This window comes from Mus caroli, unplaced genomic scaffold (assembly GCF_978045245.1).
Source record: "Mus caroli unplaced genomic scaffold, Mus_caroli_1 scaffold_4, whole genome shotgun sequence".
In the NCBI taxonomy this organism is placed as follows: Eukaryota; Metazoa; Chordata; class Mammalia; order Rodentia; family Muridae; genus Mus; species Mus caroli.
The window spans coordinates 67,558,753-67,573,029 of record NW_028227259.1 but is presented as its reverse complement, the minus strand read 5'-3'; the positions used below and the strand labels follow the sequence as shown (position 1 = coordinate 67,573,029).

The following is a 14,277-nucleotide window of genomic DNA, read 5'->3' as shown; positions in this document are numbered from 1 at the left end:
TTCTTCTATTTTACAGTATTATACCACAAGCTTCATGAAGTTTTAGAAGACTTTAATTATTCCATCATCTTACAAGAATGAGAAGATGAACAGGAAGTGCTTGTGTTTGTTTTCCTGTATTACGATAAGCAGTCTAACATCTCGATATGCTTGTTATACACTGCTGAAAAAAATGTTGCTAGCCTACTGATTAATTGTTGTTTCGTGATTTAAAGACTGTTCCAGCTCTGTGTTTGATATATCATTTCCTGATGGCTGTTTAATAACAGACAAGAACAACCCGCTTTGGTTTCTGTTGTGTTCTCTGAGAGCAAGCTCATAGCCACACTTTGTATGAATGTTTACAGATTTGCTGCTGTGAGTGCCAATGGTAGGCCTGCCTCGGATGCATCCATTGGCACCTGTCAATCATATGGGGTGATCCGCAGCCCGGGAGACACCACACTGCTCGTTATGGAAAAGAGAGTGAACAATGAATCAGAGCCACACAAACCCCACACTGCTCGTTGGTTTTCACGCTTCCTCTTTCACCCCCCATCTTGTTCAACTTTTAAGCACACATGCACCCTCTGCCTTCACACTTGTTCTGTGTTCGGTGTCTATTCTTGGCACAGAGCACTTGGGGAAAGATTCTGGCTGTTTAATAAGCAGCTGACCTGAGCTACAAAGACATCAGGAAGATGGCACAGTGCAGTCAGATACCAATCTACATGATACCGGGGAGAGAGGGAACAAAGGCCTCTCACACTCTGGGCCAACCCCAAGGAAGTCAAGAAATGCTGTTAATAAGATGCAGAAAGCCTCTCCTGCTGCAGTCAAGCTTTTGTTTTGGATGCTTTGAAGTCTGAGCCTGCATCTATGGGAATCTCATCTTTTTAGACTGAGCCATTAATGTTTTATATTATCAAACAATTGAAGGTTGCTATGTTGCTCTAGTGTTGTAAAGGATGTCTTGATCATGTATTTCCACTTCTATATGCACACATCTAAGATAAGGCACTTCCATATCAAAGGAGTTACCCAAAGCTTTGTGGCCAGAGGCTGGAATACCTCAGAGACCCAGGGAATTCATTACAGGCCGGTTGTCCCTTCTGAGGGCACTAGCTGAGAAGGCAAGAAAGCAGTTTCAACAGGTTCATTCCTGCACAGGCTGCTTATCTTAGTACAGCAGGGTTTGTTAGTTAAAACAAGTCCTTCCTTCCAGCCATAGGTGACTTGGGTGGGGGTGGCAGTGGCTGCAAAGTAGCTGGTAGTGTGTGGACTGGATATAAGCTTCCCTCTGAGGAAGTTTAAATAAGCAGGCCTGGGGTGGCTGCCCAGTTCTGAGCATCCTCAATCCAGTGCTGGCAGATCAAACCAGATTTCCTGCTCTGAAGAAGAAATAGATGGGGTGACACTCAGCCTGTGACCTGAGACAGTCCCAGTACCTTTCCTGGTTCTCTAAGGAGCTGGTTCTAGGAGCTGCTTATACTCCTAAGGCTGGCCAGCTGCCTCAGCCCACCACGGAAGGGGGATGTCCAGTGTACCCTTGTGCTTTGCCACAACCTTGTGGCAACCACGGGATGTGATGAAACATGTTGGTTGTCTCCTAGTAGCCTCCTCTGAGGTTCTGAATTTCTTGTCAGTGCTGTTTGAACTGCCCGGGGGATATATGCCAGCTTTGAGAACAACATTATAGCTCCTTTCTCAATAACCTCTATTTCTAAAATAGCAAAGAGACTGCACTAAGGGAGGGAAAGACTGTGGAGGGAGAATGTAATAATTTACATATAGTACAAAGCTACTCTTTCTAGTATATAGCTCCAGAATTTTAACTAATATACAGTTGCCACAAAACCCAACGTAGTCATGGAACATCTCTGTGATCTAACAATTCCCTTGCGTCTCTATGTTGTCTATCTCTAGCCTGTGGCAACCACTTATCTATTTTCTGTCCCTGTAGTTTAAGCCTTGTCCCACGTGGCATGGCAATGGGACCATAACAAGGCTCTCTTAGCATCCTCACATAGCCAGTTTGTGCCCAGCCCATTCATTCAGAGCAGGGACCATTGCCTGACAATAAGTTATTTTCATTATCTACTTGATTTCTTTTTCATTTGAGTATCCACTTGCACTAGGAAGTGAGACAGGGATTTTTGCCTGTCTGCTGCCGACTCTCCAAGGTTCACGAAGCAACCTAAATGTTCAGTAAATATTTGTTGGATGAAGCGCTATGTTAATGAAGAGATTGGGGAATCCTGGGGCCCTCCCCCCCCGGGGGGGGGGCTCAAACAGACCTTATTAAGAAGAGATAATTTTCCTTACAAAATGTGTTAATTGAAGGATTTGTCTGTTGCCTTGTAGGTTGGCTACCGGAGAGTAATACAATCAAGAGACACCGTGATGATGAATGGTTTCTTCAAATTCACCCGGATGGTGAGATTACCCAGAACAGAGCTGGCCTGAGGTGAGGACAGCGTTCTGGGGTTGTTAAGGCACTGGATGACTTAATGGGCATGAAGTGTTTACTGCAGTGGTTTTCAACTGGGGACCGTTTTGTTCCCCCAGGGGCGACGGCAATGTCTGCAGACATTTTTGTTGTCAAAAGTAGAACAGAGAGGACAGCTACTGGAATCTGCCGAAGATCACAGAATGTGCAGTATGGTTCTCCATGACAAAGAATTATCAGTAGGGCCCTAGCCAGAAACGCTGGGTGAATGTGTGGCCAGGCTTGATGTAAGGGGTGCATTTGCATTTGATGATGATGACATTATTATTATTATTATTATATCATTATTGTTAGTAGTAGTAGTAACAGTAGAAATATCCCCCACTGTGTGTGTGTGTGTGTGATGTACATGTAAGATGTGTGCAGATGTTGGACTACAACAGAGATTCTGGAGTACCACAGAGCCTTCCAGAGCTCTCAGAGTTACAGGCAGTTGCGAGCTGCATAATATGGGAGCTGGGAATCAAACTCTCATCCTTTGGAGGAGGGAATATATGCTTTTAATGGCTGAGCCATCTTTCCATCCCTGTGCTAACATTATTTAGAAATGATCCTTCCTAACAAATCCTCTCACCCAGGCTGACAAGTGAAGCTGTGCATTAAGTCTCAAGTCAGACTCTTTACGTTTGAAGCTCAGCACGACCCTTGGCAGTGTGCTCTGGAGCATGTTACGTGACTTTTCTATACGTCTCTGCCTATGAAAGGGGATTAACTAGAGTAATTGCCTCAGGGAGCTGCCAGGGAGTCGAATGCAGTAGTCCATACAGAGCACACCCCTGCGGTAGTACGTAGTAAATGGTCAATAAGCGTCATTGATTATTTTTTGTCTCTGATACCAAAAAAAGATCTTCCCATAGGATATAATGAAGGAATTAAGAATAGTTTCCACTAGGAAGGAGAAATAGAAAATATTGCTCATATAAAGTATACACTGGCATTCATTTCACATAATGATAGATAACTACATAGGATTAAAATTCAAATAAAACACCATAAGGCTATTTAGTGTGTGTATGGGTGTGTGTGTGTGTATGTGTGTGTGTGTGTGTGTGTGTGTAGGAAACTAACAGTGTTCTTCACACAGCCTCTGGATGTACACTTCCACCACACTGGCTCAGGAAAGGGAACAGTCTCTCTTCCACGGAGTACCCGCTGCAGAGCAGACTCTGGGTTGGATGCCTCATGGGAGGAGACCAGAGTCAACCTTCAAGTCTGGCTGAAGAAGAAAGACTATTAATTTGAGAATGACAAAAATGAGTGTTCCAGGATCGATCTAAACCCAAATCCTGAAAGTTAGCTTGACTCCTCATGCTAGATAGAGTAACTGTCTACCTCAGGACCATTGCCCCCAAGAGTGACTGCTACCCGTGGTGCTTCCTGATGCCAAAGCTCTTTCACAATACTATCACTATCACACTTGTCCCTTAAGAATCTCATGGTCACACATGGTTTCCTCTTCCTTTTGTATCTGGGATAGAAGGCTCTTTCCCTGTTCAAATTTTCTGAGTTCTAGTTTTGTTTCAGAAACCCATAAACATTAAAAAAAGAAAAAAAAAAAAAAGAAACGGTAGGGATAAAAGAAATGACGTGGGGTCTAAGAACCAGTATGATGTAGTCAGCAGTGTGGATTACACATCACTTCACCCTCAGCCACAAGGAGCCACTGCAAGGGCCACCACAAGATTATACAGTCGTTGTGTCTAACTGTCAGCCCACACCAACACCAAGGTTGGCTTCTCTCTAAAAGATAACCTGACGATTTCATCAATATAATTTGTGCGCAAGGCAGACTCTGAAGGGTCATATTTTCTCTAAAGAGCAGAGTAATGTCTAGAGCTGAAAGCTGAGCTATACATGACAATCAAGAACCCACTGAAGCTATTCAAACTTACTCTAGACTCCTTAACCTTTTCTGGGTACAGGCTGGCCAGACATGACATCCCAAACTTATTTAGCTTTTCTTATCGAAGCCAGCTAATGAATACTTCTAATGATTCTGGGTTATAGAAGTGACTAAACGGGGGCTGGCGAGATGGCTCAACAGGTAAGAGTACTAACTGCTCTTCCAAAGGTCCCGAGTTCAAATCCCAGTAACCACATGGTGGCTCACAACCACCCGTAATGAGATCTGCCGCCCTCTTCTGATGTGTCTGAAGACAGCTACAGTGTACTTACATTTAATAAATAAATCTAAAAAAAAAAAGAAAGGCCTCGTTGTTAGTATGTATGTATATATATATATATATATATATATATATATATATATATACATACATACATATATATATATATATACATATATATATATATATGTGACTAAACAGGCTGCATTAAGTTTTCACAAGGACTTTCCAGAGTTCTAGCCCTCCTCTGCATTCAGACTTGTAAGCAAGGCCCAGTGAAACTAGATCACCCTCCATGGTCTCTGCATCAGCCCCTGTCTCCAGTGTCCTGCCCTGACTTCCTTCAATGATAGACTATAATGTCCAAGTGTAAGCCAAATAAACCATCACCTCCCAAATTTGTCCTTGGTCATGATGTTTCAGCACATACAGCCACAGTAACTCTAACTAAGACAAACATTAGTTCCAGGGTAATGGGGTAATGATGTGATAGAGCTGTCTATTCTGTTTTGGGGAGAATTATGAAGGGGTTTGGAAACTTTGGGACTAGAAAAGTCATGGAGCGTTCAAAGCTTGGTAAACTGTTCTCTGAGAGCATAAAAGAAAACAAGAGTTGATAGAAATACAGAGGATAGAGGCCTGGCTTCTGAAGGTCCAGGTTTAGAAAGTTGGAGAGTCACTTAAAGACTCTATTGGGACCATTGCATATTTTGAGTTGAGAATCTGTAGTTCTGGTTAGCTAGGGCTGAAGAATTGGCTGTGAGAAACCAGAACCACAAGCACGAACTCTTTCCTTTGCTGGGATAATCGATGCTGGTTAGCTGGAGCTGAGACACTAGTGGTGATTAAGAGGAGACCAGCAGCACTGGGGTGAAATCTTATGGTAAGTGTTTCCTGAGAGTCTGCGCACAAAAGCAGTGTTCCAGAGGTGGCCAAGGTTGTCTCATTGCGCTGACAGCCACACTTGGTCCTGTGTCAGTCTCCCAGGAGGTACTGGTTTTGCAGACATGAAGGAATCATGGAGAGCAGCCGAGGCTTGGCACTGTGAGAGTCCAGGAGAGGCCACCGGTGAAGGTGCAGCCAGAGTAGCAATTGAAGGCCCAGGATTGATTGGGTCAAGCAGAGAAGTTGAGGCTTGGCACCATGAAGAGAGCCTGTGAGAGGCTGTTGGTGAAAGTGCTTGCTTCATGGTGCCAAGCTGTTCTCCGTGACTCCAATATTCTGGAACCTCTTGCCAGAATTTTGGAGATGCCAATACCAGGGGATGACCACCAAGGAGAGCAGAAGCTGTGGAATGGAGGCAGTCTGAACCTAGAAGACAAGCTTTAGATGCTGTTGATGGCCATCCAAGCCCTTTGGAGAATTCCAGGTGATCCTGAGTGGATCCCAGACATTAGACACTAAGTTATTCACGTAGCTGGACTTTGCTTTGCTTTGATTGGGACTGTGCCCTGGTTCTTCCCTCGACAATAATTCAGAGTTATCTTTTTTCTAACTTTTCTGTTACTTCAGCTTTTGTTTGCTTGTTTCTTTTGAGATAGGGTATCCTGTAGTCCAGGCTAGCTCTGAACCCACTAAGTAGCCGAGGATGACATGGACTCTTTCTTCCATCTCTGAAGCGCTTTGATTGCAGACATCCATTACCAACCTTGGCTTATTGCTTCAGTTTTATCTTCAAAATATAGAACGTCAAATAAATTAAAAATTTAGCATACCTGCATGTTTCTGAGGGACTCTCACTTAAAACTGAATTGATTATAAGAAAGTATAGCTTAAAATTTCAGGATTTCTGGTATTTAGCCTGCAAATGTATAAGGATGTACTTTATATATTTAGAAATTTCAGCTGAGAACACTTAAATGGATGAATTATGGCGGTCAGAAGAAGCAAGACATTTTGGCCTATTGTTTTTAATTCTTGTCATTGAGCATTGAAAGATAATTGTAAGAAAAAATGTCTTATTTTCTATCAAAAGTAGCTAGTCTGACAAGAGCCAATATTCTATACATTTTTCCACCTTGTAAAACTTTTATGCAAATCTTTTACTCTCTACCACCTGGTAAAATATTGTTTACACAAAGACCGGGCTACATTCCCAGAACTTGAGGGACTGAAGTAGCCAACCTCTCCCCTCCCTTTTTCTTCATTCCATCACATCAATTCTTTCCTTTAAATTATTATTTTACTGTTTTATATGTGTGGGTGTTTGGCCTGAATGCCCATCTGTGTGCCACATGTGTGCCTGAGGAAACGGGGGTGGTGTGCATTGTATCACCTGGAACATAAGTGACACCCACGTTGTGAGTTGTCATGTGGGTGCTGGGAACTGAGCCCCGATTCTCTGCAAGAGCAGCTAGTGCTCTCAATTGCTGAGCCATCTCACAAGTTAGCAAATTGTGAAAGATAGTGAGGTTGGACCTCAGCCCATTGGCATTATTTTCTACTTTGTCTGTGTTTTTAAAAATCTCTACCTCCCTTCTAATGCTTATTCTTTCTAACACTCCAAACCCAGGTAGGAGAGAAAGAAGGTTAGAGAGGAAAGGGGGTGTAGGTCTCTCTAAATGACTTCCTGCTGACTAAGAGCATTGAATTCCTTGGGTCAAGTCCAATCTTCATAGTCTGGATATCTTCAACTTCTTGTCTCTTTTCTTTCACCCATAGCAACAGCAGCATCAGGAGCAGAAACCATCAGCAGCCATTTTCTTCTTCAGCGTGCACCCCTTAGTCTCTGACATGCGTTCCCTCTCTAGACACATCAGAAGTAAACGATCTGCAGCTGGCAGGATCAGGTTCTTGCCCAAATACCATGAGGCAAATAGTCAGCTGCTGTGGATAAAACGAGGTTACCCCATGTCCTACAACCTGGATTAAAACAAAAACACATTTACATAACAGAACTGAGTTTTTTTTAAGTCACCGGAATTCTCACTACACCAGCCAGTTCTGGGGGTTGCAAGTTGCATCGTCTCCATCTGCATTAGAATAAAAACCAAGTGAAGTTCCTCTTCCGATGTGATAGCTAGTTTAGTTTTTGTTGTCTTGCTGCAGCCTTTTTCCAGTAAGAAATTTCATTGTTGTGGTGGTTTGAGTGAGGATGACCCTAATAGGCTCATATATTTGAATGCTTGGTCAACAGGGAGTAGAACTGTTTGAAAAGATTACAAGGATTAGGGGGTGTGGCCTTTTGGAGTAGGTGTAGCTCACACCAGGCCCAGTCTCTCTCTCTCTCTCTCTCTCTCTCTCTGTCACACACACACACACTTAGTAAAAGTAAAAATAGATTAATTGGATTAGCAATCTACAAGAATGATCATAGACAAGAACATTATTTTTCTTACTATTTGGTAAGTCAGAGATAGCACAAATATCTAGCGAGTGAGTTCCAGTTTGGCTGAAAGAGTCTGATCCCCTGTATCCTCAGAGCAGCCAGCCTGTGGTCTAGGATTTATGGGCCTTCTGTTGCTCTCCTGATAGCCACCATCTGGACACCACCAGAGAAGCCAGGTGCAGAGCACAGGATTGTAGCCAGGACAAAGGGCCTTTCAAGAAAATTGACTTTAAAGTGTCTAAAAATATGATAACCAGATTGAATCAGAGTGGTAGGAAGCAAGGTGGTGGTGGCAGCAGCAATAGCAGTTGTGATGCTGTGTGTGTGTGTGTGTGTGTGTGTGTGTACGTGTGTACGTGTGTACATGTGTGCATTGGAATGTCATTATGCATTATGTCAGAATGGTTTGATTGATTCTAAAAAAAAATGTTTTATGAAGTTTCCCGTGTTTGAGGCTTGGCTGCCAGCTGACAGATTTTTGATAAATGAATCAGAATGCAAAGCTCTGATTTAATTAATAGATTAATCCATGGGACTCTTAGCTGAATGAATTATTAAATGGGCTCTCATAGGGAATAGATTGCTGGGGGATCGCTTTTAATGGATATATTTGTTCCTATGTGACCTGTCCACCACGAGGTGAGATACGTTGCTCTGCCATGTTTTGCACCATACTTTGCCTCACCTTGCACAGACCCAGCAGCAGTGGAGTCACGTGACTATGCACTGAAGCCCCTCAACATTTGAGCCCAATTAATCTTTCTTCCCTTAAGTCGTTTTGCTCACATTTCGACACAGCAACTGAAAATGACTAATACAGACCTGGCAGAAATATTACAACACAGGAAGCCATTAAATCAATTTTTATATGGGTATAAGAATTACTGAGTATTTTAAGGTACTATTGCAACATTTATAGGCGAAAGAATAGACATTAAGATATCAAGGAAGGGGAAAATAGAATATAGTTTTATAAAGGGATAAAAGGGACGTTGTAATCAGAGGAATGATGGGGTAGGACTGGGAGAGGAGGGATTGTGCCAAGGACCATCAACACTAAAGGCCTTTGAGAAGTTGTATGGAATCCTACTACTGTAGAAGCTTTCTAAGATGTATATTTATATACAGAGTTTAAATGGAGTTAGCATATCATGGGGCAGGGGGATCAGTATGTCAACTAGACATCATATACTACCACATACAACTTCTAACACCAGAAGTGAGTTACATCATTTTGAATTATTGGCCAAAGGGATCCCATAGACCCCCACAAACATTGCAGGATATTGCTCCTCTACGACTGGACAGTAAGCCCCTATTGCTGAAGGCTACAAATATTTATAGAGTATCAAGGGGTCCAGATGGTCCTTAAGTGGAAACTTTACTCCTACTGGCTAGTGTTCAGATAATCCTTAATGATATTCTCAAAATAAAGTATACACTTGGGAATTCTGTCCCTATTTTGACTGCTCAGGTCTTACAATCAATCCCCTTACTGAGGATTCCCATGTGTATGTAAATTGTAGTATCCAGTGGAAAGACAAATCAGTTCATTCTTGGCGCATCGAATCTTTGTCCCTTCCCTCCCCACCCACCTGTTGTTCCATAAAGCATAGGAGTGTGTGAGAGAGAACAAAAGAGAGGGTCAGCGGAAAGGACTGGTTACAGAACTGCAGCACTGATCAGGGAGCAAAGGATACATTTGCTCCAAGTACAAATTGAAATACTGGCTACATTTTATTGTAACCAGAGGAGGTGTGTGGGGTGGGGTTGGGGTGAGGGGGAATGGAAATGCTAACTACTTGCATTTTCTAGGTAAGAACATTTGCTTGCCATGTATGCTGTCTGTATTCATCAAAGTTTTCCCCTATCCTTCATTTACACTCTAAAACAAATGTTTTTTTTTTTTTTCTTTTGCAAGGAGAACAAGAATGTGGATTGCGTCATAGTAAACGCTGTTTATAGACGTAACATAAACAAGTTCCATTCGGCCACTTGCAGAGACAACGGGTAAAGCAGAAGCCCAAATTTTCATAAGTCTCTTGTTTATGCTCATATCTTGCACTGTTTACTGTCTTCCAAACACCAGAACCCAGCACAGTATCTGGCTTTCAGAGAGATTAACTATCATTTACTAAGTAAATGAGTGAACGATGCTTATAAACTAGGGTGGCACTGCAGTACATTCGTCCTTTGGTTTTTGGTTATTATGTGGTAGGTTTACATGGACCATGTTGTTCTTACACATTGGTAAACATGAGAAACAGATTCAAATCTGGATGAAGCCAGACCCTCTGTGTTTCTTAAGATCATTTCCTCATCTTTTGTGTTTATCAGTTAGCACAACAGTTCTAGTTAGAGAGTGGCTTTATTAGGCAAAGTGACTCAAAATGAAGAAGTCTCAGTCCCGGGTAACTTTTTTTTTTTTTAAAGTCAGACCCAAACGGAAGTGAGTATGAGGTGAATCTCAGGAACTTGAAGTAGAGCGGAGATGAGAAGCAGGAAGCAACATACTATCAAGCTACCGATGGGAACACATTTGTGTCATGTGAGTAGACATGACAGAAACAGCTTTCCTTAAATTATTTGTGGCAATAGTGATCACCTTCATTTTAGTCCTGCCAGAATTTTTCAAGACACCAAAAGGTAAGTAAATCATTGCAATCCAGCTCTCGTTTCTTACTTTAGAGTACATTGTCAGCTAGCGGTGACAGACGAGATCTTTTTGGGTGTATGCAGCATGAGCTGAAGTTCGGTGAGTGAACTGCCTTAAGTGAAATGAGATCCCAATTTTTAGTTGCCTGTTGTCTAGCATAGTGGCCTTAGGACTTAGTTATGTTACAATTGAAAATGTAAAGAAATATTTAAAGTCTGATTTTAGATTCCAGACACGGGACTTAAGAGAATAGCATTTTATGAGTTTGTTCTTTGAAACTGTTTCCTTCTTTCAAAATAATCATATATGTCTGCCTTTAGATTCTGGAACTTACTAAGGGAACGGACATTTATTTATTTTAAAATGAGCCATTTGATCACAAGGTGAGACTAATAATTTCCTGCTGATTTTAGAAAATAGGAGTAAATTTTAGTATTTTTAATACACAGTACAAACCAGATGGGTACAAATATAGGCAGGAATGTATGTGTTTGGGAGCATTGGGAACAAGGCAAAACCCACCCTGAGAGCCCTGCAAAGAATTGTGATATATCTGTTGAAACTTCAGGGTAGAGAAACAAAAAAATAAGGGAATTCAAATTATTTTTTATATATTATTAAAAGATTGGAAAACATGTTATTGTGGGTGTTTAAGTGATAATTGTGCTCATTAGCCTTTAATAAGAAGGTTTAAAAAAAAACTCCACTGTTCTATTACTAAATAGAAATCATATAAATTTTCTAAAACTAGAGAAAAACTTATATTTGATATCTCGCTGCAATGAATATTTATTGTCGAATATATGCAAAGATATGTATTCAGATAAAAATACTTTTGCTAATTATATTTGATGACATACTGCAATGATTATTTAATGTCGCATATTAAATGATGCTAAGTAGCCAGATAAAAATATTTTTGCTAAATAAACACTGTAACTGCAATTTTTACGAATGATCGAATTTAAATTTTTTTCTTTTGATTTAGTTTTTTAAAATATATATATATTGGGCACATATAATGTATATTTTTGATACTTATTTTCACCCGCTGAAAATGTGTCCTAAAGAAAATAGAATAAAGACAAGTTATTTTTAAGATATTTTGGGCTGAGAGTAGCAACATGTTTTTAGCTATCTAAGCTAGGCCTTCTCTGTGTCTATATTCCTATTACTTTGACCAATTAGTTTGAATCTAATGAATATCAGGTAACTGGCACACACTGTTTGCCAAGTTGGTCAGTGCTTTAAGAGTCTATTAAGGATTGTGAGGAGGAGGGAAAAGACAGAGGCATTGTTCTTTTGACCACTAGTTCTTGCTAGAGGTGACACCAGAAGACCAGTGTGGCCCAGGAAAATTCAGAGAGGTGCATGGTGGGCACCTCAGTGGGCCTTTGATTTTGTAAGCAGAAGAATTTGGTTTTTTGTTTGTTTGTTTGGTTGGTTTGGTTTGGTTTTCAAAATACACTTCAGCTGAACTTGCCTGGCCCGAGAGCCAGTCTGTTCTTCATGTTAACAAGAGCCATTTATAAGATTTGTTTTTCTCAGCTGCCACTGTGCTTCACTGCTTGTCCTAAACCAGAAGGAACCACTTCTGTTTTCTGGTTGGAGCGCAGCATCAACGGTTGTTTCCATTCTTTGGGATGATGAAATTATTTGGCTATTTTGTTTCAAAGGATCCTTACTGTGGAACAGCAAACAAAACTGCAAACCATGGTCTTCTGATGTCCTTCAGTGGTGGAAGGAATTTTGCTCAAAGCCACCACAAAGTGTTGATTATTGGGTTAACTCACACACACAATAGTATAATAATTATGCTTTATAATAGTCTGTGGGTCATCAGGATTATTGCTATAACCTCAACATGTGTAACCTTATATTGATTAAATTAAGGGGATATGGATTTAACTATTTTGTTACTTAATTTGAAGTGTGAGAGCGGGTGCAAGGTCTCCCCATGTCGCCCTGGCTGTCCTGGAACTTGCTATGTACGCCACGCTGGCCTTGAACTCACAGAAATCTGGCTGCCTCTGGCTCCCAAGTGCTAGGATTAAAGGTGTGTGCCACCATACCTTGCCATTAATGTCAGTTTTCAATCTCAGTATGAGTTAGGTTTTGAAATGAATTGAATGGTCAATCAGTGAATCTCATAAAGAAACTTCTTGCGCACATCAGACTCGACCAGCAAGAACGACGCTGCAACAGGATCCTTCTGCACACGTTTATTGGGAGAGCTTGATTGTAGAGGCGAATAGACCCCGAGCCCAGCACTGGTGCTGCTTTATATAGGCCTAGGAGAGGCGTGTCTCACACCCAGATTGGTTGTGCTTGGTTAATGCTTACCACCTCATTTGCATGCCTACATCTGATTGGTTAATTTCTCTCACCTGATTGGTTAACTTCTCTCTCTTCTGATTGGTTAACTTTTCTCTCATCTGATTGGTTAACTTCTCTCTCATCTGATTGGTCAATTTTGGTTAATTCTCAAAACCTCATCTTGGCAAAAAACTTTCCTGCCTATGTATGCGTGGTGGCCAGCAGAAGCCTGTGCCACTCTGCAATGGCACATGTGGCTTCCCACAGAAACTGGTACAATTAGATGATGAAGTGAGACATTCTCAAAGCAGAGAAGTGAATTTTAAGACTCTCAGGGCTAAGGCCTGTCAGGCATTTTCCTTTTCTTCTTCCAGATTGTATTGTCTTTAATTCTAAAATAAATATGACAAAATTATTCGACTTCTAAATTACTTACCAATACCCTGTTTTTGGCCATGTTAAATAAACTCAGAAGGAATCTCAAGGTGGATCAATGTATACATCAGGTTTAATATATTTATTTTCAAAGCAATAAACTCTCTAAATCCCCAAGTTGAAAAGACAGCATCATATCTGATCATATTCTATCAAGAATGCATCCAAATCTTTGAAAAATTATTATCAGGAATCTTCTGTTGTTACAATTATGTAGCAATAGCTATTTGGTCTAATTTTAAGAATGAGAGCTTCTTAGATATTACTTGCCACTAAACAAGGGGGCATTGGCAAGATGACCTATTGTCCAACAATGGTCTGAAGCCCCCAGTTATTTTAGAAGGTATTCAGAACACAGCAGTTGAACAGCTTGTCCCACTTCAATTGCTTGTAGAGAACAGAAATACTGATTCCATTTCTTGCAACTGAGGAAGCAAGGTTGCTCCCAACGACAAAATCACCAACCTGCTTTTGTTGGATGAAACCTTAAGATGGAGACTCAGGAGGCTGGAGAGGTGGCTCAGTGCTCAAAAGCACTGGCTATATTCCCAGAGGACCTGGGCTCAATTCTCAGCACTGCATGGCAGCTCACAACAGTGTAACCCCAGACCCAGGGGATCCTACACTGTCTGCTGGGCTGCACAGTAACCAGGTATGCACATGGTGCACAGAAACACATGCAGACAAAATACACATGTAAAATTTGAGAGGGAGACTTGGTTAAACCTTAGATAGATCCCAGTGGTCTGTAACTTATTCTTTCACTTATCCATGGTGTCTCTCTGTGCTGGGAAGTTAAGGCTTACAAAAGGAAAAGCAAGTCTCTCTTAAGGGGTTTTTCAGCCACGAAGAGGACCAGTGGTGGAGCAATGAAGTACGACCCCATAAAGAGTAAAACGGGATGTGGAAGGAGTTACGAGAATATTAATGT

At 41.3% G+C, this 14,277-nt stretch overlaps 1 protein-coding gene across 1 annotated transcript in view; it reads left to right on the top strand.

Moving 5' to 3' along the window:
- The first annotated feature begins 1,991 nt into the window (after positions 1-1,991).
- The window catches only part of Tmem156 (transmembrane protein 156), a 36,384-nt gene continuing 24,098 nt past the window's right edge, over positions 1,992-14,277 (top strand). The window contains exons 1-4 of the mRNA XM_029478082.2: positions 1,992-2,162; positions 2,344-2,446; positions 9,861-9,949; positions 10,373-10,585. Of these exons, the coding sequence (XP_029333942.1) occupies positions 10,498-10,585 (88 nt within the window). The 5' untranslated portion in view covers positions 1,992-2,162; positions 2,344-2,446; positions 9,861-9,949; positions 10,373-10,497. The remainder of the gene's footprint in view (positions 2,163-2,343; positions 2,447-9,860; positions 9,950-10,372; positions 10,586-14,277) is intronic.